The 27,191-nt window shown below is 42.8% G+C and overlaps 1 protein-coding gene across 1 annotated transcript in view; it reads left to right on the forward strand.

Annotated features, from left to right (window-relative positions):
• Positions 1 to 27,191, forward strand: part of Cfap54 (cilia and flagella associated protein 54) — a 353,322-nt gene that overhangs the window by 279,891 nt on the left and 46,240 nt on the right. Inside the window, exons 62-66 of the mRNA XM_023716586.1 lie at positions 1,330 to 1,503; positions 3,072 to 3,295; positions 6,695 to 6,865; positions 14,575 to 14,681; positions 18,505 to 18,646. Of these exons, the coding sequence (XP_023572354.1) occupies positions 1,330 to 1,503; positions 3,072 to 3,295; positions 6,695 to 6,865; positions 14,575 to 14,681; positions 18,505 to 18,646 (818 nt within the window). The remainder of the gene's footprint in view (positions 1 to 1,329; positions 1,504 to 3,071; positions 3,296 to 6,694; positions 6,866 to 14,574; positions 14,682 to 18,504; positions 18,647 to 27,191) is intronic.

Below are 27,191 nucleotides of genomic sequence, written 5' to 3' on the forward strand. Positions count from 1 at the left end.
CCTTTGTTGTAGATCTTTGCTGTAGTTATAACCTTCACAAGTACTGAAGTTCAGGTGGAGCTCTACAGATTTTGGAGTTATCCAGCTGCGTCTGGCTTAGGTCTGGCTGCTGTTCTCAGCTTCTTCCCGCTGTGGACCTGGGCTAGACTGGGTCTGGGGATTCCTGGAACTGGGCAGAATTTCCTACTCGGCGGGAGGGGTCAGGGAGGTATGGCGGAGTGGTGGGGGCGGCCCGAGGGGGTGGGAGAGGGTTGGGCCCACGCTGCGCCTGGGCTGGGACTGGTCCCGCCAGCGCAGGATAGCAGGAAGCTCTCCACACACTCACCGGACCTGGGCTAGGACTGGGTCTGGGGGTTCCCGGAAGTGGGCAGAGATTCCTACTCGGCGGGCAGATGGGGGGAGGTACTGCGGAGTGTTGGAGGGCGGCCCGAGGGGGTGGGAGAGGGTCCGGCCCATGCTGCGCCTGGGCTGGGACTGGTCCCACTGTTGCAGGTTAGTAGGAAGCTCTCCACACACTCACGGGACCTGGGCTAGGACTGTCACACTCATTTTAAAGAAGAAGAAATGACTCAGAAAATCAACAGTTGAGAAAGGAGTGAGGCACCAGGAGATGCACATTTACACACGTTAGTGACCAGTTCTGCCGAGAGTGAAACTGAGATGACCCTATTCTTTGTTAGAGATTCCTTGTAAATGACATCATGTGAACTGTCTTCCGTTTATTTTTCAAAGTCTCCTTCATTCTCTGACAAAACTGTCATGACCACCTTTGAGCAAGCCTCTCCACACACATAACAGGATATGCATTTTTTGTTGTATTAAAAGCTACCAAAGTGCTTTTCCAAGAGTTGTTCTTACAAGTAGCATATGAATATTTCAGCTTCTTCAGATTGTTACTAATATTTGTTCTTTTCTAGGTTTTAGCCTGCCAGTTCCTGAGGACTGTGAAATGGTGTTTCATCTTAATTTGAATTTCCCTGATTTTTAGTGTGCCTAACATTTTTCGTCATTTGATTTCACTCTGTCATTTAGTTTCATGAATTGCCTGTCAAGTTCTTTGCCTATTGAAATTAGGCTGCTTGAAATTTTATTGATTAGTGCAAGATTATTCAGATATATTAGAGTAAAATAATTCATAAGTGTTTCAAATGTCCTTTCACAGCATACTGTTTATTTCTGAACACTGTGTTTAGAATCTTTGTGGAAGAAATATATTTCATTGAACATATGCTTGTGTCAGTCTTCATGAGCTGTACTTTTTTTTCTGTATATGATTGGTTTTCAACGAAAGCATAATGTCACTTTGTGGTATTTTTTTAAAACTTTCAGATGACTACCAAGTTAGCTTCCAGACTTGCTACACATTTATGTACCAAAATGATGACAAATGTGATAGTGCAGATGCTACCCAAAACACTCAGACTAAAGTGGATATTACGTGGGTTCTCCTCCTGCGCTACTTTATACACCTGCAGAGAATTAATAACATGAGCAAGCTGCTGGGTAAGTTTCCATGTGTTAAGGGAAGACCATATTCCTTTCTGATTCTTGTTTAGGTCATGTTCTTTTAATTTAAAATCACATTTAGAATGACATTGTTAAAATGTGACTTGAGGGGCCGGGGAGATAGCTCAGTAGAATAAGCGCTTGCCTGGCAAGCGCAGGGGCCTGAGTTCAATCCCTGGTTCCGCATTAAAATGACATTGTTCTGAGTAAACTGTCAAGAGGTGAAAATTCCAAAGTTTGTCACTTGGGTTACACAAATGTTTGGATAGACTACTCCTTCACTGTAATTGATTTTCTTATATTGATTACATATATTTGAAAACTTCATGATATGGGGCATTTGGAGGCTCCTCAAGATACACAAGTGGTTCCGTGTAGCTGGGATGCAGTTTTGGCTGTAGGGGTTTTTGCAGGACGAGGGATGTGAAAAAGAGGAAATGTCTGAGTTAGGATGGGACATTTCATTCTGTGGACTTTTTGTTTGGTTGTTGATGTTTTTAGGGACTAAAGAACATTTAGAAAAGCTAATAAAATCTGCTTCATATCAGACCTGCCTGTCACTTTTTGCCAACACATACTGTATTTTTTCTCTGCCCCTGAAGTTGGTGATCAGTGCAGTTAGAAAAGACAGTCTGACCCAGGCCAGGACCCAGGGATGGGGAAGACAGCAGCGCAAAGGGGCTGAGTCCCAGCTGAGCATGGTCCTCAAATGGCACAGGCAGGCACTTGGAAAGGCGAAAGATGTCAGGGCTGAAGTTTTCTCATGATGGGGAGAGAGAAAAAGGGAAGTGCAACAGTGAAGGACATAGGCACTCACCAGGGTGGACCACCCCGAAAATGCATGGCCCCATAGCGATTCAGCTCGCCTCTGAGTTCACCTCCCCACTGCCCGCACAGCAAGCACCCACGGCTTGCAGGTTTTGCAGGATCAGGTATGTGAAAAAGAAGAAAACTTTCTAAACCAACTTTCTTGGAAGCTCTGGGACGGCTGGAGCTATCAGGAATTCTACATACTCAAGACTAACCTCTAACTAGTGAGGTGGGCAGCATTCCAGGTCAGTGGTGGATGACATTCCAGCTTCTCTGTCTCACTGGGACTGTTCCCCCTGCTCCTGCAGAAGGACCCCAGAGGGCTGAGCCCTCCTCCATGGCTGCAGCCCACTCGTCCATTTGCTCATCCTTCAAGTTTCTTTTTTGTTTCCCCTGTTGTGCTTTCCCCCTCCCTTCACTTGTAATCCTTGAGATCACTTTTTAGATAAATTACCTGTACCCGTAAGGATCTGTTTTGGGGAGACTTCCAAAGAGACAGATATACAGGATACATGGCACCACTGTTAATTCTTGAAAGTGAAAGTAGTATCTACAGGGGTCTCAGAAATGTTCTTTCCTTCCTGAGGCAAGAAGCGAGTCCGTTAGTGTGGGATGTGTACCGATAGAAATAGAAAGTGATCGGCAGCCTCTGCGCCATGTGGGAGTGCAGGATGGTGCTTAGTGGGCGAATACCACCAACAGGGAGGTCATTCTTCTCCTAATATGAGCCTCAAAAAGTGTTTCTCTTCCCTAAGCATCTGCAACCCCAGGATCCGGGATCTCTTTGCCAGATGATACGCTTCTCACATCGCTGTACAACACTGACCTGATTTTACGCCAAAAAGAAATGCATGTTTTTCTTAAAAAATTCTTACATTTGTATTCCTCTTCTTGTATCGATGACTTTCCAAAAGAACTTCTTCAAGGACTGGAAAATCTGGCTGATTCAGAAAAAGTCTTAAATGAATCATCAGCCAAGGTAAGGTTTTGAAACATTATATGTCTGTTTAAATCTTGCTACATTCATTCATATGTTTCCAAAAGAAGCTTCAACTCTCTGAGTTTGTAAGAAAGCTCATTTCTCTCTTACCATGTAGATAGCCTGATCAGGATAGCTAGGTTTTCAGGACAGTTTACATTTTAAGTGTTCTTTCTTGCTTCAGAATTTTTCAGGATTTTCTAGATTCCCATATAAAGCAGCATCTTTCAGGCAGCTGTTTTGCCAAGAAATTATACAAATTCAATATCACCACCCTACAGTAAAATAATTCTCAGAATTACTGAAGTTTTCCTTAGTTTGTATACCTTTGTTATAAAAGCCACCCATTATGTGCACAGTTACAGTTGTATGAATACCTAAGTAGACAGATGTATTCCTCCAGCTACGTCCTATTGGGTCATGACAGCCTCCTCAGGCGGGCCAAGCTCCTTAAACATCTGTTGTATGTGGAAGCAGTGAATGTTCACTCTGCTCAAGTTCACTTAGGTCAAGTTCACCAACCAAGTAACTTCTGCAAGGAGGGGCATAAGGAGACAGGATGTCCAGGAAGATGGGGTGTCTGGGAATGTATGGCATGAAAGAGCAGATTTGGGGTGCAGCTATTCCCAACAACTCCAGATTCTGAGGCACCCTCTTCCTGGGAATAGAGACTGCCTGTGAGGATGATTCTCTAATGGTTGATCCATCGTGTTAACCTCAGAAGGTTAGAAGTTTAAGTGATTCAGCAGGGGTCAGGCGCCTCACTTTGTAAACACCCTTCGCCTGCTGTAGGAGGAGGGCAGGGAGGTAGTGTAAATGCTCCTCCTGCCTGCCCTGCCCTGGGTGGGCAGCCTGCTTGCAGTATAGGGAGGAAGAGAGGCTTGCTCAGTCCCTTTTGCTCTTGCTGCTTTCGCTGTCTTCAGCCACCGGAGCCATACCACTCTGCCTTGGAGCCAGCTGATGACAGACTGGAACCCCACAAGCTGTGGCCAAAGTAAACCTTTTCTTCCTTAATTTTGGGCATTGGGTATTTTGTCTCAGCAATGAGCAAAAGGTAACTAAGACACTGTGCCAGACCCCAGGTAGGTTGTGAAGCAGTAGGCAGGGGAGGGCAAGGCTGAGAAGAGTAGTTCCGCTGGATGCATTCTTGCACATATTGGAAACTGACATGTGACTTCTTAACTACACTTGTGAAAGGTGCTCGGCTGGAGTATTTTGTATTAAGGGCAGCCTGCCATTACCCAGTTCCTAAGGATGATGATCCAGAGGTGCAGCTTTGAATACGTTGTAAATACAAGTGACATTTCCAGTGGCAGCAGGGTTATCAAAGAGTTGTCTCACCCTGTTTGCTCTTTTTTGATATAATTAGTGTAACACTCTCCCAGGATAATCAGCTCTGGAGATCACTGTCGCTTTCCTGACAGGTGCAAGCTACCTAATCATGTGTTTGTTTCACTGAGGTAGACAGCTAATGAGCAGAAAGCCTTTTGGATTTTTTTTTTTATAAACGCCAAGGTTGGCTGATTTTTATAATAACATTTTTGAGCCTTTAATCACTCAGGAGGCTATTTCAATCAAACTCTTTCCGTAATTCTCTACTCTAGCCTGCTTTTCCCCCAGAAAGAGGTAGATGTTTTTCTGGAACGATCATTGCTGTGTTGTGCTCATCAGTGTGAGTCTGGAATCATCAAGAGTATTGGAGCTTTGTGGTGGGAAAACAAAGGTGCCAAACAAATTACATGAGAAATTCTCAAAAAGGAAGGTGATTAAAATTGAACGCAACGCTTCCAGACTGTGTGGCGGCCTGTGAGCGTCTGTGTAAAGTTAAATATTTGAGTAGCACAGAGTAGCTCGTAGCTTGTGGAACTGTGACAAGCTAAGGTTGGTGAAGCAGGGCTGTTGTTTTTATTTTTTTTCAAAGTATAAAGACAACATGTAAAAATACTCAGTGTGTAAGTGACAGAGTAGTGTAGGTAACCAGTCCCTTCAGCAACTGGTTATTATCCCATTTTAACGATGATAGACAATTAAATGATTATTTTTGTATTGACTTTTGTTATAGTAATCCATTGTCAGAGCTTCCTGTTATTGGATACCACATTTGTTGAGATAAAAGCTACTTGCTTTTTATTTTCCTACACTTAGCTAGTAATAAATATGAATTCTTTGCTAAAAGTTTTTAGACTGTTTGAAAATTACCTGGCTAGGAAAAAGTGAGAAATTATTTTTTCAATCAATTATTTACCTGATTATTTTTTTGTGGACATCCTTATTATGTCTTCATTAAGCATTCTTAAATGTCTACTTAACCATAAAAACTTTTGCTTATACATGAGGATTTTGGCTTCTATGCTTTTATGATGGCCTCTAGGCAGTTGTAAAAAATTTTTCGTGTCTAATGTTACCATCAGTCAGAACATCTTTTTTTTTTTTTTCTTTTATCAGTAGACAACTTGAAGGTCAGTGCCTTTCCCTTTTTATTTTGAGGACTTGCATTCACAGTCTTGACCAGACTCAGAAATATTGAAAGGGACAAAGGCTTATAAAACGCCAAACATTTCTCTCTGGTGTTGACATGTTCCCCTTGGTTACCAAGCCTTGGGATACTGTAGATGTCAAAAAGAGGGCCCCTGGTACTGTTTCCCAGCCAGGACGCTGTGGTTTGGAGCATAACAAGAAGTTGATTTCTAGAAGAGCTTGCACTCCATTTAGACTTGAGGTATTGTCATTGCTGCCATCTCTCCAGCTAGCCTATTATTTTGTTGATGAGTACCAACTATACTTTGCTTTCTTAGCTGCCTTATATAATAAATTAAGCAACTTATAAAGTGTCAATTTGTTCCATACATTTATGTTTCCCAAAGACTACTTGTTCAGTGATAAAGTTCCATAAAAGTTCATCAAAGTCTCAAACTTCCTAGCCCACCACATTCATTTCAAAAAGAATGAGAGGAAAGGATTTTAATCTTTTAACTAGAACAAAAACCGTGTTTATTTTGCATACAGCACTGCTATTGGAAAACAGTATAGAATCTATAGCCAGATGCTCTGTGTATTCGCCAATGAGTAAACCAGGAATAACAAAGAAGGTATTTCTTGGAAAAAGTGGTGACATTGAGGCTGAAAGATTGTGGGCATTTTCCCCCTGCAGATGTTCACTCCGGAAGACTCGCTGAAGTAGAAGGTGTTTGTTGAGCTCACGAGGTTCTAAAAGCATATTTAGGAGAATCTAGTATAATCTGGGGGCAATTTTAAGATCTGCCTTCATATGACATGATCTGAGACAATTCTAAGAAATTTCCAGTGTAGCTCATTAAATTGTTTGAAATATTGAATGCGTGAGTTCATTATCAATTATTTAACTGACATAAAGGTTTTCTTCTTGTTATTATTCCTTAGTTAAATCGTGGCAGTTCTCTACAGTCTGTTTTATCTTTGAGGACCTTTGCCAACCCATCTTATGTGGAAAGGATGTCGACAGAAATGGCTTCGCAAGCTTTAGACAAAGAACTTTGTTTCCAGTGGTATATCCCGCCCCTGGACCGACCTCCAGAGGAAACAGAGCCCATGGTATGTCAAATAATGACTGAGCTAAACTTTCCCCAGGTAGAAAGTTTAACAGGCCTTTATAACTTGGACAGGAGTGGGCATCCATCTCTGAACTCCTGGAGATTGCACAGTGATTCACATTCGAGGAGAGTGTTGAAAAATGGGTCAGGCTTTTAAAAATGGAACAGTTGGTCAATATAGCCTTTTGCAGAGGAAGCTTCCACTGCAGAATTCCTTTGATTGCTGCTTTCTCTAAGAAGAGCCTCAGGCTTTTCTTTTTTTGTTCCATAACATATTGGCCATATAGTTCTTCCCTACTCAGCATTTTTATTTGCTTTTCTGTCTTCTGCGCAGGCCCTCTCTGGCCCTTCCCAGCCCTTGAATGTTGTCCCCTCTAGCTGTGCCTCTGGTAGCTTCTGCACCTCCTTGACTCACATGACCCCTGTCAAATCATGAAACCTACTGGGTCTGCCTCTCTTTGTTTTCTGCCATCGCTTCCCACATGGGGCCCTTCATCCTGCTTCCTTAGGCTGGAAACCTGCTACTAACTGTTGGCCAATTATATATCTCTCTCTACTCAGAAAAAAGGAGAAACTCTAGCACAGATAGACTTTTAGATATACTTAAAACTATTTCGTCCCTTTTAAAATATATTCATCCCCTAGTATCTTCTGGGGATTGGTTCCAGGACTCCCCAAAGCTACTAAAATCCATGCATGCTGAAGTCTCTTATACAATGGCATTATGTTTGCATATAACCTGCGCATGTCCTCCCATATGCTTTAAATCACCTCGAGATCACTTATAGCACCCAAGACACTATGAACGCTGTGAGTGTTTGTTAGGCTGTATTGTTTATAGGAAAAGGTTGTACGTACTCAGCACAGGTACAGACACATTTTTCCCCCAATACCTTGAATCTTCTGTTAGCTGAGCTTGTAAGTGTGGAAACTCTGGAAGACCACGTGCACTTTCTTTCTCCCTCTTCCCAGGTCACATCCTTGCTGGGCGTTACATGTACATTTTAAAATGATGACTCAATGGTACCGTTTAGGGGAGTTTACTGCAGTAGTTTTCAAATTGTGGTTCTATGAATATTAATAAGTCTGGGAATCAGTGGAGTAGATCATGAGTAGCATTTGTAAAATGAAATAAAACACAAGGGAAAATATTACAATGCTTCCTGTATAGTAGGTAGAAAGACCTTCTAAACCTTTTTTGTCTCATGGTATATATTGCTAAAAGCAAAATTTCCTAGGTAGGTTGATATTCATCTTATATCATTACTTGGAAACATAAAGCATAATGCTTATCTAAGCAACTAGGTTTGAAAAATAAGGAATAAAACTCAAAGTTTAATTTTACAAGGTCATGGAAACATCATATCCCTGTGTTGGAAGGGAAATTGGGACTGGATGACCCTGGATGTCCAAATACTGGCTTTAAAGCAACAACAAACTAATATGTAAGAAGCAAAAACATATGTGGCATAGTTAGAATAACAAGGTTTTGCCCATAAACAATCCTATCCTACAATCAACAAGGGTTCACAAACAGATAGACATTAGACATTAGAAACGAAGGTCCAACTAACAAATTCTGTTTTAAGCACAATAATTTTCTCAAGACAGAAAAAAATAAGTAGAACACCCAGTTCTCCCATTTCTTAGTTTGGATGCATTTCTTTTTCTTTTTCTTTTTCTTTTTCTTTTTCTTTTCAGTTTTAATAGCAAGTGTATATATTTTAGTCATGACTAAAGACACAGTTGCTGTCTTTACTTAGGCAAAAAATTGAGAAATAGTGGCTTACATGAACCAAATCATCTCAGACCCCCAATTGTACCTTTTTTTTGAAAAGAATAGTGAAAAATTTTTACATACTTTCTTTTAAAAAATTGAGAATAAAATAGTGAGAAAAGCATGAAAATGATTCACACTTTCACTAAACAAAATGGTTGTTATATTGCATATTATTGTCTTCAGATTAGCTGTTTAGAATACCAGATATAAGAATGCAAAATTGGTTTAAAAAATTATAGGGGCCCAGCAGGCTTGCTCAGTGGACTAAAGCACCACTTAGGCAAGCCTAGGAAAGTCAGGGACCAAAGTTCGATTCTCAGCACCACATGCCGTGCCAGCCCTGCCCCCAGGTTTAGTGGCATATGCCTGTAATCCCAGCTCTGGGAGGCTGAAAACAGGAGGATCACTATGGGTCCGAACTGCATAGTGAGACCCTGTCACAACCAAATACATTAAGAGAAAAAAAAATATTAAAAACTTTAAAAAAAGAGAAAAAAAATTAAACCTTAATTGCTCCTTTCAGTAGACCACCAGAAATCAGCAGAACAGTTATCCAAGCTATCCTGTGCATATACATACATATTTCTTCTCTCTCTCTGCTTCCTTCCTTCCTTCCTTCCTTCCTTCCTTCCTTCCTTCCTTCCTTCTTTCTTTTCCTCCTTTCCTCCCTCCCTCCCTTCCTTTTTTCCCTCATCCCAGTTGTTCCTTCCCTTTCTTTCCCTTTCACAGTATCTATTGTACCTTTTACATTGTATTTATTCTTTCAAGGAGAACACTGAGATTTCATGCTGTAAATATTGTGCATCATGAGCCATCATTTTAAGACTTTAGTGTTTGTTGTTGAATATCTGACTGAAGCTCATGAAATCTGTAGCATAATAGTAGTAGGAACTTGTGTAGAGCTCACTGTGTTCTGGATACTTCATTACACTAACTCTGTGAGACAAGTGACATTATTGGTAGCATTTCACGGAAGAGACTGAGGCACAGGATGGATCAGTGCTCCTCTGCAAGGCATCACATCGCAGCGATCTGACACCAGAATCTGTGCTCTTAGGCAGAGGGGCCTTTGGAGTCCTCAGGTGGTGACTGCAGGCTCACCTTGCCTCTGAAAAGGACAGCGAGGAAAACTACTATCTGCTTCACACTTTAGAGTTTCCAGGGACTGTGTAGGTCACTGTGTGACACAGTGAGTTCACATCACTTCCTCCACCTACTTGATTAATTTCATTGTCCCGACAGCATTGAAGCAAAAATGTCAGTAGGACCTAGGGGTGCCTTAGAGTAGAAATCCTGGCATTGGGAATTCTGATATGAATTTCTTTTGATAAATCAGAATAATAAATATCTCCATGTCATTGTCCTTTCAGTTAAATTCATAACTTGGAAATGTTTAACTTCTTAGTGCAGGAAGTAGAAATTAACCATTTGAATAAATAATCTTTAGTAGAATATAATAGAACTATATGGGAAGTTACTCACTGGTGCTTCATTATGACATAAGCATCTCTCTTTTTTTTATTTTTAGTATGTGTGTGTGTGTGTGTGTGTGTGGCCAGCTCAGCCCACCAGGGGGCGGGGCTGGCTGGCATGTGGTGCTGGGGGATGGAACCGCAGCAAACTGAGGCTGCCAGCATTGTGGAAGCAGCCACTTAAAGAACTGAGCTAGGGCTGGGCCCCCATAAGCATCTCTTGAAAATTTCAGTATCTTATAAAAACAAACTCTGTTGAACAGGACATGGTTCATTCATGTATTGTACCAAAAACTATCATCTTAATGAATTTCCCAGATACTGGTCTTAATGATAGTTGTGAAGAGCAGTAGGTTTAAGTCAGAGAGCCATATCACCACAGCTCATCCACAGAAAGATGGGGCTCCAACCCCGAATTCCATGATCACCAAATTTGGCTCAAATTTGGAGCTTGTACCTCAGCACCTTGAACTTTATCCTGCCCGATATCCTGCTGCTTCTTGCATTCAGGTTCTCACTTGTGGTTCAGAATAAGATTTGAACTATGTTTATAACTTGATCAAGCCAAAACAGCAGAGCTCAGAGTTGGTACAGGGGAGGGATAATAAAGATTCAACAAGCCTGAGGCCACAGAAGACTCAGACAGACAAGCATGACCAAATGCAGAAATCCAATCAAGCAAGACACTGAAAAGCATGACCGTTGACTGGTGCCAGGAGTTGTGCGTCTTCAGGGCACAAATCCAGGCAGTCTGGGAAGTAGAGATGTGGTGTTAGTGTTGTTTTCTGGAGGTGCAGGGTCCCAGATAAGCAGGTCATGGATTCAAGACCAGCCCAGGAATAGCAAGAGGCTGAGAAGAGTGAGGGCTGTCACAAGAGCACAGGCTGCAAAGCCTGAACTGTGCCCTCCCACAATTTCCCGGTGCTCAAGCTCCTGTAGTAGTACAGAAGACGGGGGCACGGGTCCTTGCAGCCTTCTCCGTGTACTCTTACCCACTGTACCTTCCCCTGTCCTGTTCAAACCATAAGTGTTTACCTTATGATTTTAAATATAACTCAGAAGAGCCAAGTGGGATGCTGGTTCCTTTCTTCCTACCTTGTTTCCTGAAGAGAAAAATTGCCCTTTTTAAACTTAGTTTCCTACATATTTTAATTAATTAATTAATTTGATTCAGGGTCTTGCTACGCAGTTCAGACTTGTAGTGATCCTCTTGTCTCAGCCTCCCCAGTGCTGGGATTATGGGCGTGCGCCACCATGCCTGGTTTGGGTGGCCAGCATAGCATGCCCAGGATTCCAGGGCTGGCACAGCATGCAGTACCAGGGATCAAACTCAGGTCCTTGCACTTGCCAGGCAGTTGTTTAGATTGCTGAGCTATCTTCCCAGCCCCCTACATATTTTAGAAACTGATTCTTTCTGAACTTTCAGAGACCCGCACACTTCATATGACCCACCTCATGGTTGTACCTCTCAGTGTTTTCCTCCTTAGGTGAACACCCAGATTCACTTGCCTCCAGATCTTACCTGTCATCTCAAGAGTCCCATTGTCCATCCTCTTTAGAATTTCTTCATCTCTTCACAAGGTGTGCTCCTGGGCACCAAATGCCACATTTCTCTGTCTTGACTCGAACCTTTGCATAGGTGTGTGTGATATTTGGAGCATCTTGACAGAGGGTATCCTTCAAAGGATGCACTGCACTCTGTGACGTGTATTCATCAGGACCTTAGGAGAACACATGGGATGGCAAGATAGCGAAAGCCCTGGTCACTGTGAACAGATCGAAATGTCCAGGGACCTCGCTCTGTTGGACAGGACATGGTTCATTCATGTATTGTGGACTAGAAAAATAAGATGAGATAGCAACCAGGAAGTTGTCTTACTTGAGGAATATTTTGTATCTTTGTTCATGTAGTCCACATCACATGTAGGATCAGAGTCAGTAGTACAAATAGAAACAGCAGTAGAATCCAGATGCAAATCACCAACATGCACATTTTCTGTAAGAAAAAAAAAGTTAACAGTGGTTCAGGCATCTTATTGGTGAGTTTCAGACTGCAGGACTTACCTACTTTAGTCACCAGTGGGTACTTCTCCTTTAGACATGACCAAGGACCTGCATCATGATGTTACCCTGAGAAGATAACAGAGCTGCAGTAGACCAACAGAAATGATTCAGTAGGCAAAATGATTTAAAATGTCTGTAAAGAAAGTTTTATTTTAATACTTAAGTTTTTATGCATAGAAATCTAGAATATTTATCCTTGTATATCTCTTCCTACCCCAACTTGCTTATCTACTGCCTGTCTCTATATATTTCCCTATTCTGAATACTCAAAATGTAAATTCTTTCCACCTAACTATAATTATGTATCCTTTGACCAACATCTCCTTGCTGTCCAACCTAGCCATGCCCCTGGTCATCACTATTCTACTCTACTGCGTTATGCAGTAGTTGTTTTTCTGAGTCTGGCTTATTTCAAGTAACATTATGTCTTCTGGGTTCACTCTTATGGCCACAGGTGACAGGATGTCACCCCTTTATAGCTGACAAGTATTCCATTGTGAATATTCTCTTTATGCACCCACCAGTTGATGGAAACTAGAAGGACTTCATAGCTTGGCCGTGGTGAGCAGTGCTGGAAATGCATTAAAGTGCAGATGTATCTTTGGCACACTTACTCTCTGTCTGCATGTCCAGTGGTGGGAGCTTAGGTCTTTACGACTTTGCACGCTCTGGGGTTTTCTTCTGTTCTCTGTGTTCTGAAATTCTATGATGTGTCATGATGTCGTCTTTCGTCCATGTTAGTCCTGGACATTTAGGGTGCCCTTTACAATCTGGTAAGTAGTATTCTTCAGTCTATAGAGATGTTTTCTTTTATGGTTCTCTCCCTTTGAGGATCTCTGTGTCTTCTTGAACAGTGAACATATTAGGTTGTTTAATTTTCTTGTCTTTTTTTCTGTTACCCATGCTTTTACATTTAGTTTTTACTTTGGGGGACATAGATTCAACTTTATGTTTCAAATCTTTTGTTGGTTATTTAGTTGCTGTGATTATATTTTTAAGAGCTCCTTGTTCCCTGGTTGTTTGATTTTAATTGCACTGTGTTATTGCTTCATATTTGTCCTTCTCTCTGAGGTGTTAATCATGGTTTTATTGAAGGTTTCTTCTGCACTCTGTATTGTATCTGATTCTCCAAGCTCTTTTCTTTCTCTTGTTTGGTTTTTGCCTTTCATTTCCTGACCAGTGGTCTTGGCTGTCTATTCATGCTTGTAGCAAGGCAGTGAATCAGGCTTTGGTTCAGGCATATTGATCCAGGGCTCTCCTGATAGGATCATTGAAAAGGAGCCAGCAGTTCCATATCTTGAGTTTTTTCTCTTTAACTGGTCAGTTCCCCCAAGAGGATTTTCTGGGACTTCTGTTTGGATATCTACATTCTGGAAAGGGGCTGTTGGTGGGGTAGGAGAATATATGTTATTCAGAATAAATTAATTTTAGTATTTCTGCTATAGTACCTTGTTCCTAATGTCTCTGAATATAGAACCTCTCTGATTTAATATCATCAGAACAGCATGGAAGAAAGTTGGCTGAAAGGGAGATGGGAAAGAAATGGGGGGGGGGCTCGGCAGGCCTGGGCCCACAGAGGGGCTCAGAGGGAGGTTGTGCAGCCCTGCTGCTTGCTGCCCCTGCCACTCCCACCTCTGAGGGTGCCTGAACCCCTGGCCCTGGACAGCTTTCTGGTTTTAGGTCCTAGTTTAATTTTCAAGGAAGCAGAGATAAATACAAGGATTTAATTAGTTTTGGTGGTCAGTCCTGGGTCTCCGCTTTGTTAGATCTAAGCTGAGGGAATTAGACCAGATCATCTCTCAGGTTCTATGAGTCACAGATTCTGTGAGTTTGTGACTAGAAGTGAGGGCTGTATTGTATGGGGCTGATAGCAAGATCTGTTGGAATCTGAACAGGGGGATTACTAGAGCGTGAGTTGTCAAGAGCAAGTACGCCTAGAGATGGGAGTGGAGAGTGGGGTGTGGCCTGAGAAATGGAAAAGAGGGACAAGAACAACATGAGTTAACTCCTGGGAACGGGTAGAACGCTGAAGGGAAAAATATAGATAAGGAGAAGGAACAGGAAATACAGTTAGATATTCACCAGGTAGGTGTTTAGAGCTTCCAAAAAAGGTTGTTCAAAAGCTAAAATTTGAACTTCATTGAAGTACTGAATGTCACTCTTCAAAAACAATTTAACATTGCCAAATAGTGTAAGATTTTCATCTTATTCTCTTTGCACAATGTTTATTCCTATCATTTCTCTTTAAAGTGAGTTGGAAGGGCTTGGGGGCTCAGGTTTCAAATTTCTTTCCTAAAGAAAAAACTTTATGACGTGAAGTATTAGTTTTTGAGGGCTAAGGCTGACTGTTGTGAGGCAGCATGATTTTGCTATTTGATTTTCTTTTTCTTACAGGTCTTGTTATTGTACGCATATAATATGAAGTCTATGAAGATTACAGACATCAGAAATTCCACCTCTAACAACATATGTGTTGGCTCTTTGTGGCTTCCTCTGAAAAGGTAAGTAAAGATGGCTCGACCTCTGGGCTAATCCATCTGAACAGCAGCTTCCATAAGGCAAGGGTGAAGAACAAGGGACCCTCACCTGGTGTTTTTGAATGAATCGTGTTCTTTAGGGAGCATTGTAGCCATGGACTTTGTCTCATGAACTCTATAGCATAAACTCTGCATTCCATATGTTTGACTCAAATGCCAGTGATTCATTCCCCTTACCTAATCACAACATTGAACAGTGCCTTTAACTGCTACATGCCTCTATTTCCCCGGTTGGAAAATTAGCAGTAACAACAGTATCTGGGGTTGCTGGAGGGAGACCTCATGACACTTCTTAGAGATTGCAGATTGTTCAAGGATATTGTCTGCAGTATATTTTGCCTGCAGTTTTGGTGTATATAGCTAACAATATAGCTCTCTGTGGGTTGCAACATGAAGCTCAGACTCCCGGCGTCCTCGCCTCTGTGCTCATACTTAACTTTTCATTGTCCCAAAGTGTAAAGCCTGCAGCGGCCAGAAGCTCTCTCTCTCCACCAAACTGGACCTCCTCAAGCTTTTGCCCACTCTTGGTTTCTCTTTCGCCATTCCACTCTACCAACTTGTTTAAATTAAAAACCTGTTTTATTACTTAATCTTAACAACACCGTCCATGGCCTTGGAATGTTGGCTTCTGTTTCTTTCGTTGTGAGGTGGGAAGGATGCTCCCTGTGCTGTAGGATTGCAGGTTTTCATGGCGTCAGCCCTGGCAGTGGAGGAGTGCGCCTTGTCCATCTACGTCAGGCACCTGGGCAGATGCACTGTGAGAGAGCTATGCCCTCTGCTCCTCCGCAGAGTCCCCCCGTGCCCTGATTTCATGTTGAAGGATTTCTTTGTCTCCCCATGAAAGAGAAGAAAGCAAGAGCCATTTCAAATGCTGGACAACTTCTAGTCATTTGACTTCTTCTGTTTTTGAGAAAAATGGCCAAAAACCCCGTTGGGTAAGGGTCATGTGACAGCAGAGCTAACCAACAATGTTGGGAAATTTTGCCCTTGCCTTATAAATCCAGAAACATAGGATTTTTTTTCAGACCCACATGATGAAAATAATTATGATATTTGCAGAATAGAAAGCCCAAAACTGCTATGCTTTATTTTTATTCCAATACATTCTTAATTTTGGTGTTTATAATTAATAATCAAGTTACTCAACAGGATCTAGTCCTGTCACTGAGGCCACCACGGAAAATGGTGCCTGACAGTTTTGCAGCAGACCTGTTCTTTGGTGACACCGTGCTAAGGGACTGCTTCTGTCCCTTGGGCAGCCTTCCTTATGTTCCGAAGAAGGTCAAAGTCAGGACTTGCTTATCCTTTAGGAAGCAGTGTCGGCATAAATTGGGTCATAAAAGCAGTCAGCCAGAGCAAATTCTCTTTTTATTCTCTACTTTTTAAAAAAGCTACCATTTAAGTTCTCATAAAGAAAAATATTTTTAATTTTTGTATTTTTTTCTTACAGCAACAAAGAATAAATAATGTTCATAGCAAACTCACCTGGCAGTCTCTTGTGTGGCTCAGAGCGGCAGCTCTGCTGTCTGAGCAAGAGCAAGGTCTCCGCTCTTTCTCAACTTTTAAACCTCCTGTCACTCCAGCATTCAAGCAGCTACCTCCAGCTGGCTCCTGCCCTCCAGGCCATGGCAGAGGGGTGCAGGATGCCAGGGAGCAGAGGCCACAGGAAGCTGGTCCAGCCCCAGCAGGAGAGGGATCTTGTGTGTAGCACCAGGGTAGCCCAAAATCTCATCCTGCACTGACCTGGAGGGAAGGGGGAGCGGAGGAGTAAGGGAGTGGATGGTGAGCCCCAGGCCAGGCCTGCGAGCACAGGAAGGCTTTTTACAGGACTAGACGGTGCTCTTTCCTCTATGGGAGGCATTACTGCAGTTTGGAGCCTTGGTGAACAATCTGCGACCCAAACGCCATAGCGTAGCTTATCTTCCCTGCAGTCTAAAGAGTATGAGAGAAGGCTGTGCTTCTCTTTTTCTCTTTCATTTTTGAGAAGGTGGGCATTGGATCCAGGGTCCTGTGCAGGTCCTGTGCATTGTCTGCCTCTCAGTGGTCCTGTGCCATTTTGGGAAGAGAAATAAGTTTTGTTGTTTTTTCTCTCAGTATTAGAATGAAGAATGGTGTTTTAGAATGCCATCTTTTCTTTATGTGCTTTTGATAGTGGAGAATTATATCATTATATATTTTGTTCTACAAAAGCCCTGTGAATTAAATGAAATGGGCTTTATTATTCCAATCTTGCAGAAGAAATGTCAGGGGCCTAGAGGTTATGACTCACTCCAGATCACGCGGCTGGCGTGTGATGGAACCAGGTATGACTCACCAAGTCCGTGGGGTGATGATTCAGACCACTGTCCAGGGCAGCAGCAGGCAGTGTTTCCAGAATCATTCAGGCTTCCGTCCTTTGTCCAGGGTAGCAGGTAACATTTCCAGCATCATTCAGGGTTCAGTCCTCTCCAGGATGGTAGAAGTGTTTCCAGCATCATTCAGGGTGATCCATTTTGTAAGTGGACAAGTTTTCCAAATAAGCTTTTAACAACAAATCTTTATGTTGTAATAGTTACCTCTTTAGTAGAAAAGTTTCTAAAGTACACTGCATCAGTTAAAAGCCCCATGTATAATTAAAGATTTGTAATATTTGATTGCTGAGAACCATCATTAGGAAAATCACATAGTACTTCAGGCTGCAGATGAGGGGCCTACGGAACAGCGGGGAATCGACAATTCTGTGTACACTGTGGATGCCACTTGGTTTCTGAACCATTTCCTTGTTTTTCATGGTTCTCTTCCTCTGCAGATGGAGACAGGCACATGCACATGCACTTATCCACAATGGGTCCCTAGGACAGCGACACTGAGGGCCACCACTCCAGTGGCTTTTTGCTTCTTTCCTTTGCAAACCTACCTTTGTTTTATAAATTTTTAGGGCAGGGTTGACAGGGTGTATAGGGTCTCACTACACAGATCAGACTCATAGCAATCCTCCTGTTTTCAGCCTACCATGCGCTGGGATTACAGGCACCCACCACCATGCCTAGTTTCAATCACCATCTCAGTGTGTCCCAGGAGCGGGGCCAGCAGGGCGTGCCCGGGATCAAACCCCAGCTGCTGCGCTCTGCAAAAGCAGGTGCTTTCGTCCGCTGAACTATCTGGCTGGCCCTACCTTTCTTCTCCACTGCCCTGGCCCACCTCTGTCCTTGGAGCGGCCTCTGTTCATAGGCTGGGGCCTCTGAAGTTCTGTGTCTTCAGTATTGTTGCCACTGTGTCCTCTTCCTCTTTTCTGGCTCCTGCTTTTCCTTCCTTCTTGCTTTTCCTCCCCAGCTCTCCTCCTCTGCTGTTTCTGCCCAGTGCACAGTATGTAGTGGGCTCCCTGGCTGGCTTTTTTCGACCCTTACTAAGTTGTCAAACCCTTACCTTCAGACAGGCAGATGCCCTATAGCATGGTGTTGAGATTGACATACGAGTGATGGCCTAGAGTTTCCCAGCTGGTGTACTATTTGTTTTCTTTGTTTTCATCTTCAGCAGTAGCTGGGACATTCCTCTCTTTTCGCCATGCCCTGCTCCTCATGTGCTAGGATACCTATGAACCTCATCACGTACGTGAAGTGTTGGGGTTGTGCCTCTTAGCTCCTTTGCTCATGATTCTCAAAGGAAAGGAATGGGTGAGGGCATGACGATTGGGGGTGTCAGAAATCTGATAAATGAAGTCTTATTCCTACATCTTATTGCCTGGAAAAATAAGCCAGTGCTTCTCCTAACTTTTCAAATAAAATGCATATATATTTGTTATTTTCAGGGTTATTTCCATTCACGAGCAACTATCTAATCTTGCACAAATAGCTGAAATATCATTGCCATCAGTTCCTGAAATTACTTCCGATGAAGATGTACATGAAAGGGAAGAAAGAGAGGCGAAGCCAATTGATAGAGATATGGAAGTAAGTTGCTAGATGTTAGAAAGCAGCACTGCTATTGCGGGTGGGTCCCGAGACGCAGGCGTGTTTATTTTTTACTTCATAAAAGCATAAAAATACAACTAAGCTTGAACTTCTTGATTCTTCCTGCTATTTTCCTTGCTTATCTTATCAGATAGGACCTAACTTTTTGACACGTCAGTTGTGTTTGCATCAAAGCTCTCCTCAGCACACTCATGACAAGAATCTTTTTTTTTTTTTTTTTTTTTTTGGTTTTTTTTTTTTGGTGGAACCAAGGATTGAACTCAGGCCCTTGCGCTTGCCAGGGAAGCGCTTATTCCACTGAGCCATCTCCCTGCCTCCCACATGACAAGAATCTTATAGTGAATAAGAAAAATGCCAGTCTAGAGAAACTATTTAGTATAATCATGAACCCAAAGAAATGATCCTTTTAACCTTATAAAATCACTTTTACAATTTAGCTTTATTTTTTCTTTATTTTAAAGAGACAAAAAAAACCCTAATAAAATGATACAGAATTTCAAAACAAGATGATAAGAAATTAATCATTAATTATTACATCGGATATTGTTATCTTCAAAGTAGTTGCTCAGATTACCAGGTACAGGCACATTTTAGTTTTATTTATATTTATTTATTTGATGTATTTTAGTACAGAGTCTACAGGGTCTCACTACACAGATCAGACTTATAGTGATCTTCCTGTTTTCAGCCTCCCAAGCGCTAGCTTTGTTATTTAAATGTTATTATCTAACTGCATAAATCAAAACTAAAAAATATAGATGAACATACGCTCTTTCAGATACCTTATGCATAGGTATTTTTCTCACCCAAACACGGGATGGGGAATCATCCTGATCGTGTGCTATTAATCTAAACACAAGGCAGAGGGGGGATTTTGTGTGAAGGAAAGTCTGTGCTTTGGAGGAGACAAGAGGACCGTTTTCCTCCTATCCGATCCATCTGCAGTGCTGAACCCATTGAGAAATGGGGCACAAGAGATGCGCGTGGGGAGACTGAGATATCAGCATCGTTACTCATAGTGCTGGGTTGCTGTGGATCTGCAGCCAAGTGAGTGCGTTAATATTTTACCACGGAATTAGCCAGATTTCCTACCTAGGCATAGAGTTGTGTGGATGCGTGACCACAGGCCTCCCCGCTCCCCTACTGCTTCCTGCCAAACTTACTGCGGGGAGGAAGTGGAGAATAATGGTCCTGCAGGCAGGGCGCCTGCAAAGCACATCAGCAAGGTCCTGAGGGACTGAGCAGGCTTGCGGGCTGGCTTCTCGCAAACTTCCCCATCCATCGGTTCCTTCCTCCTGGGGTGAATCAGTAAGGGGTCCAAAGCAGCTGCAGTGTCCTTCTTTCTTTGGGAGGAGAGTGGAAATTCTTCACCCTCCTTAGGGTAGGGATAGAAGATGCGTGCTGTTCCCCAACGCTATCTATGCACTGCATTTGTGTGTTCATCCTCTTTCGTGATACATAATCTGCAATTATGGTGGGCATTCTTGAAAGAACCAAACAGCTCAAACTGGCCTAAAATGAAAGGGAATTTTCTGCCCAGGCTGTCTGCACTTTGCAGTACCGCTTGACACACACAAACGCTTTCACCTCATTTAGGTGTTTCTTGTGTTGTTTGCTAAATAATATGAGAAGTAACAGACTGTCTTAAACTGTTAATGGGCCAGCAGAGGCTGGTTCCCTGTCTCCTCACACCGGCATCCAGGCTGGTGACGCAGCCACTGTGAGGAACGTAAAGGGAGACATCACACGCTGGCTCCGAGTGTCCTTCCTAGCACATCCCTTGCCATTTGTTGGCCAAATGAGTTACATTCTGTGTCATTAATTTCACTACCATCATTTTGGAAGGAGGAAAGCCAGAGATATGACTGAATACTACTAATGAAGGCCTTACAATGAAGATTTTTTTTTCTTGAAGTATCTGTTGATTTAATGTTCTAGTATATAGAGATTTAGGTAAGTTATTGCTTCCAATACTTCCTTTTCTTTTCTTTTCGTAATATTATTGCATCACAAAATCTAGTTAGACCAATATTTAGTGTTTACATTTTTATGGCCATGTGAACAGTGGTTACAAGTCACTCAGGTAGTATACTGTGGTAGTTTCCTTGCTTGGACATTTGGTTTCTCTCTCCCTCTCCTCTTCTCTCCCTTCCTTTTTCCTCCCCTCCCCTCCCCTTCCTACTTCCTTCCAATATAGGAGAAATACAATCCCAACCTGCTGAGTGTTAGATGTGCTGAGTTTGTGTCCCCTGAAATTAAAGAATGAATTCTAAAGAACAAAGGAAGTCAAGAGTAGGAAGGAATTCTTGTGAGCTCTCTCTTGAGTGAGAGACAGGACACGTCCCAGAAATGAGTTGTCACCAAGGTCATTTCCCTAAGAATGTTTTATAAAGCAAAAATCATGAGGTGGGTACAAAATCACAGCATAAGTCAAACTATAATCAACGTGAAAGACACAAGTGTGGCTGTTTCTCTAATAGAGATCCAGTAGGGAAGCAGGTCGCGTAGCAAGGGTACAGGGCAAGAACAAAGTCACGTGGGGAAGAGATGAATCTGGATGCTCTTGTCAGCCACCTAGGGGGCTGATGCCTCGTTGGACTTCATGGACGAGGTGATGCTAATTGCAGTGTAGTTGAAAGCTGCTGCGGCTCCTTGGGGGACATGTCGATGTGGCCACTGCGTCCTTCTCGAGGGCTGGTCTTCAGCTGCTCCCCCAGCCACAGTTCTGGTCTCTTTTATTTTCTGCCCACTTCCTTGACAACACAGTCCCTCTCTGACAGCATATTAACTTTTATCTAATTTAGCTGCCCACAACTCTTCATTCCTTTTTTCTTTTCCCCCCTCCCATCTTTCTTTCTTTCTTTCTTTCTTTCTTTCTTTCTTTCTTTCTTTCTTTCTTTCTTTCTTTTTTCCTTCTCCTTTGCAGTGTTGGGGAGTGAATCTAGGGCCTTATGCCTGACAGGTAAGTGTTCTACCACTGAGCTATGGCCTGTTCCGTTTTCTTGGCTTGTATTTATCCTTAACTTTTTCTGTTCATTGCGCTGATCTTGCGTGTATTCGCATGTAAGTTCCTGCTCACCGTTCATACATACCACATGTTACCTGGGTTCCATTTTCCTCCTCGGGCCTGCTTACCTCCCTGTCCACTTGGAGCCTGGCTGCCCTTAGTGCCCGCTGTGTGGCTCTGTCCTGAGCTGCCTTTGCTGCTCTCCTGGTTGAGTTCCCAGCCTGCTTTTGTTCTCTTTGTGTCTGGCTTGGAAGATTATTTTTCTTGAGTCATTTCCTGCTAGGTTAGTATTTCATTGGTTACCAATAACAAAGTACTTTTTAGTTCTTAAGCAGTATCATTATTGTTCTCAGCTTTCTTGCTTGTGCCGTTCAGGCTCTCTCCATGTCAGTATGTAAAAGCTGGCAGCTTTGCCGGTTTACAGAGTATACTTTGGCATTTTCAGTCTCAATTACCAGTGGAGTGAGCAAACACAGCTTTCATTATAAGAAGGACTGGTGTGGATATAAGAGAGTCTATCAGGCAAGTGTAGTTAGCTTTTGCGAAATGCCACTTGCCAACATTTACATTTTCTGTGCTCTGTCCCTGGCTTTAGCCTAGAGCAGACATCTTAATATTTTGGTTTCACATCCTTTTTAGTGTCCTCAGATGCTGCCACATATACTAAGGTGCTTACTGCTGTGCAGTACTGAGTGTTCATAATACATCCTCCAGCGGTCACATAGCGCGAGCTGTCTCAAACTCAGGAGATTAGATAGAGAGATAGAGAGATAGATAGATAGATAGATAGATAGATAGATAGATAGATAGATAGATAGATAGATATTTCTTGTATGCAGTGTACGTTTCCCACTCATGCCTATTTCCAAGAAGAATTTGGCACTTTCATTTTCATGCTGCTTTTGGAGAGTACTTACAATCACAGTTTTTCAGTTACAGACAAACTTAGCAGATTGCAGTTCTTTCAGACATAGTTCAGAACATTCTTTGACAAAATGGTCCCTAAACCCAATTCTACAAAGTTCATATCTGGAAAATGGTTATTTCCTCCCAAACCAATATGTGTTTTCTACTTAGGTTATCCGAGGCAGGACAGAGTTTCTAAGACTAAGGATTCTAGAAGGCCAGTCCATGACCCTTTCCAGGAGTTAATTTTCTTCTCAGATCTCCCGTAAATGGTCTTTTCTGTGAAATACTGCTTTGAAATAGGCAGCAGGGCTCTTGGGGTGGACTCTCCTGAATATTCCTGGCAGTCAGATGTGGGTGTGAAATTCATGACAAGGAACTGAGTTTCTGAGTATGGCTAGAAACAAATCGGGTCTCCGTGGAGCTGAGAGGTAGGAAGGCTAAAGGTGGATGGAAGAGGGAAGCCCTGCCTCAGTGAAGGTTTAGGGCTTGATTTTGTGTCTGGTCTTGAGTAGCTTATATGAGCAGAGCAAACTGGTTTGTCTTCGTTTTGTTGTGTTTTAGCCAGGGTCTCACTGTGTACCGTAAGCCCCTGACTTACGGATGTTTGAGTTGCGAGCTTTCACAGATATGAGTGGACCCCCAGGGCCGAGATTCACAGATGTGAACTGGCTCCTCTGTCTCGCAGACACTGTAGCAGTTGTGCTCTGTGTGTTTGCTGCATGGTGTGAGAGTGCACAGGAGGACAGTGCTCAGTGCAGCCCAGGATGTTCAGAAGCCAGCGGAGCAGCCATGGTGAGGAGCAGAGGACAGCTAGGAAGTGCAGAGCACTAACCTGGGAGACAAATCTGAAGAGCACAGGGTAAGACTCACTTTGTCAGGCTGACGAATGGATCTGACTTGTGAATGTTCTCTTGGGATGGAACTCTTCATAAGTGTGAGACTTACTGTACGTTAGTCAGCCCGGCCTTCAACTCACTGCATGGCCCAGGCTGGCCTCGAACTCCCAGTGACCCTCCTGTGTCAGCTTCCTGAGTGACGGGATTACAGGGATATGCCACCATGCCTGGAGACAAGCTGTTTTTAATCTTAATATTCTCTTCCCTATTTTTTGTCTTAGGAAATGTTTCTTTAGTTTTAAAGTAAGGTATTTTACATGGATTTTAGTTCTTTTTGATTTTGCATATTAAAGAACATCACCAGGTAGAAGAAACATTAATTATTTGTTTAGGTGAATGGGCAAATGAATGAGCTCAGAATATTTAAAAGTTGAGAAATTAAAGTAATATGTAGATTTTACTACCCCCCATACAAAGCAGCACTTTAAAAAAATCAGGGTTCTGAGTTATATCAAATAAATCTCATTGACTAAACTTGCTACTTCGTTGTCATGACAACCATCACTTGGAGCTAATTAGAAGTTAACTAGGACACTTGAAGCAATCGATTCTGGTCTTGAATTGGGTGTGATTTCATAGCTTCTATAATCTTTTTCTATTACAGTGTGTATTGTTGGTGTGTTATTGACTATGAAAGGCCAAAGATGTGCCTTTGGCTGATACATGAGGTGGTGAATTTCTGTTCCTTTTTTCTTTCTCACTCTTCCACATTTTCTTTTCTTTTGTTCTCTTCTTGGGGAAATCTCTGGGACCCAGCATAAGCCAGAAACTTTAGAACACCATACTAATTTAAGATCAACGACAAAGGGTGTAGTGTAGGTGTTCCAATCACTTTTGGCTTGAAAAGTTTGTGCTTTCTACTTAAATGATGTATGCTGGCTCCGAATGACCAAGTTATTGTAATCTGTCATTCAGAGCTGGCAGATATATTGAGAACGTATCGGGTGCTTTAGAATGGAGGGGAGATACAAACCATCCCGATTTTAAGATGCAAACATTTCATTTGGAATGACAGATGCTGAGGCAGGAGCCTTAACACACATTACATCATCTAAGGTTCGTTCAGCAAATATTTATGAAATGCCTAGATGGTACAAGGCAGTTAAAATTAGCATATAACAAACACATGCACAATATCAAATTATGTGGAAGCAGAGACCAAAATACAATCGAACATTATCATGAATTAGCAAATCCTCTCTAAGATACCATTTATATACAAGTTTTCCAGGCTTGGGGAAGTAAAGACATACTGAAATAAATACTGCTGGATCCCTGTTGTGGAGAGGCTTGATGACTCTCTCTCTCTCTCTCTCTCTCTCTCTCTCTCTCTCTCTCTCTCTCTTTCTCTCTCTGTGTGTGTGTGTGTGTGTGTGCTCATAGGTCATTTATAATGACCCCAGGTCCTGATAGCCCTGTGTTGGCAAAGTGTTGTGCTCACAAGCTGATCTTCAAAGCTCTTCTTTACAGAATCTTTCCTAGGAGGATCCATAAATAAATCCTTTAACTATACACAGCAAAATCACTAAATCTTTTTTGCAACCTTATTAGCTAGTTTTTGTAACCATAATGAAGTTTGATGCAGGCTACTAATGAAGAAAAGAGCTTTATTTAGCTCCCTGTTTTAAAGATCCAAGCAGCATGGCACACACTGGCTCTGGCTCTGGCCCATGGCAAGTGGCAGATGGTGGAGTGCCTGCTGAAATGAATCATGGCCTGAGCAGAAGCAGAGCTGAGCCGAGTAGGGCAGGCTTGGTCCTTTCCTAACAAGCTTCTCAAGAGAATCCCAGGATTGCAGAACCTCTGTTTTGAGCATGCGTCCTAAGTGAGGTATCTTCAAGTCACCCATTGGTCATCTTCATAGATTTAACAGGCGTTGCACTGAAAAGGGACCTGACAAAAGCTGGGCAAGAGCCATTCCATGCCCTTTCTGCCCTCATCAGCTATGACACACTTCCAGCCACCTCCTGACTTGGATGGATGAGCTCACTGCTGCTCCTGTCCTGGTTTCTGTGGTGGTGTGGTCACGTGAGGGGTGTGCAGCCCCAACCTCACATCAGCCAGTTTCTCAGTGTGCCTATGTAGTGTTCCTCGAATAACACCAGGGATACAGGGTGTGGGTGAGAGGGGATTTCTGTTGGACAAATGTTGAGATGGGTGATAAAGGCATCTACCAGCTAATGTTACCCTCTTCATCTGCTTTGTGAGACAGCGCTACTTTCCTTGACTGCTCTTAATGGAATCAGAACAGTGACCATCCTGGCTGTTACTGAAATGGTTTCTATACCAAGAAAATATACTTCAGCCAGGCCTGAGAGCTCGAGTAGGAGCGTAGAACTAAGCTACGTGAGGATGGCAGGCGGAGGTGTGTGTGCCTCTGTCTGGCAGAGTGGCCGTGAGCCTGGCATCTTTGCCGTCAGGGTGGTGCTGATGCGTGGTGGGCCTGCCACCTGCCTTCTGTACTCTTCAGCCCCGTGGAGCCATCCCTCGTCCAGTTCTAATCAGCTCTCTGCCCCATGGCCCTGGCAGCTACCTTGCCGATTTCTCTCTCACACCTCTGTCCAGACCACTTTGCCTTTAAGTTGTGGTCTGATTTTTTTTTTAAAGGCAGTCTCTATCTTTAATCCCTCAGTCTCCTTCTTCCCAATTTCCCACAATAAAATCCAGATTTTTTTTTTTTTTTTTTTTTTTTTTTTGGTGTTGGGGTTCAAACTCAGGACCTTGGGCTTGCCAGGCAGTGCTTACGCTGCTGAGTTATCTTCCTGCCCCAGATTCCTGACTCTTGTCTAAGCTTCTATACCTGTACCTCACAGCCTGTTTGTCACTGTTTTCACCTGTAGATAGGACGGTCAGACCTCGTGTTCGCTCAGTGTCCCCTGCTTGTTACCCAAGGAGGCCGCCTCCACCTGCTGTCTCCACCTCACTCTAGTGAAAATCCTAGTCTTCCCAGGCTCAGCTCCTGTCCACCTTCTTCCAGGAAGTCATCCTTGTTAACCTTACCCAGACTTACTCTTCTCCACCTGTAGGATCCCGTAATAGGTCACCTGAGCACACATTCTGCTTGGTATTTAATTTAGTTCAGTATGAGTCTATTTTTCTTAGTAGTTATAGATATCATGAGGCTCTTACGTTTCATCTTTGTGCATTTAATATAATCTCTTGAATATATTTGTTAGACTGAATTGAATTAGATTTGCTTTGCTACTCTAGAACTGGATGGTCTCCGTGTTGATGCATTTATTAAAACAGATATAACATGGTGTGGGACTGTCAGGTCTACTGTTGATTGCTTCTGTTTTAAGGTTTTAACCAGTGTCAGTTGTAATTTGAAAATGAATGTATTTTCTCATGTTACCCTTCTGAATACTGGTTCATGTATTTATTAATACTGTGATTTAAAAAAAAAAACAATTGCTTGGGGCCGGGGAGATGGCTCAGTAGAATAAGCACTTCTCTGGCAAGTGCAAGGGCCTGAGTTCAATCCCCGCTAGTAAGTTACCTCATGCAGAACCAAGGATGGGAGATGAGGTACTGTGGGCCTTACGGAAAATGGAAGCAGAGCCTTAAGAGCCAAGACTGTGCACAGGTTGGCAGGACCTTGCTTTTGCCTCAGCTTAGCGGCCTTCTTTTACCCCTCACCTCCTCCTCGGTGGTTCCCTTCCCCCAATTCCCCTTGTGCATTCAGCTCCCACAGCCAGTACCTACTGGAGTT

The sequence above is a fragment of the Octodon degus genome, unplaced genomic scaffold (assembly GCF_000260255.1).
Source record: "Octodon degus isolate 3935 unplaced genomic scaffold, OctDeg1.0 scaffold00004, whole genome shotgun sequence".
NCBI lineage: Eukaryota > Metazoa > Chordata > Mammalia > Rodentia > Octodontidae > Octodon > Octodon degus.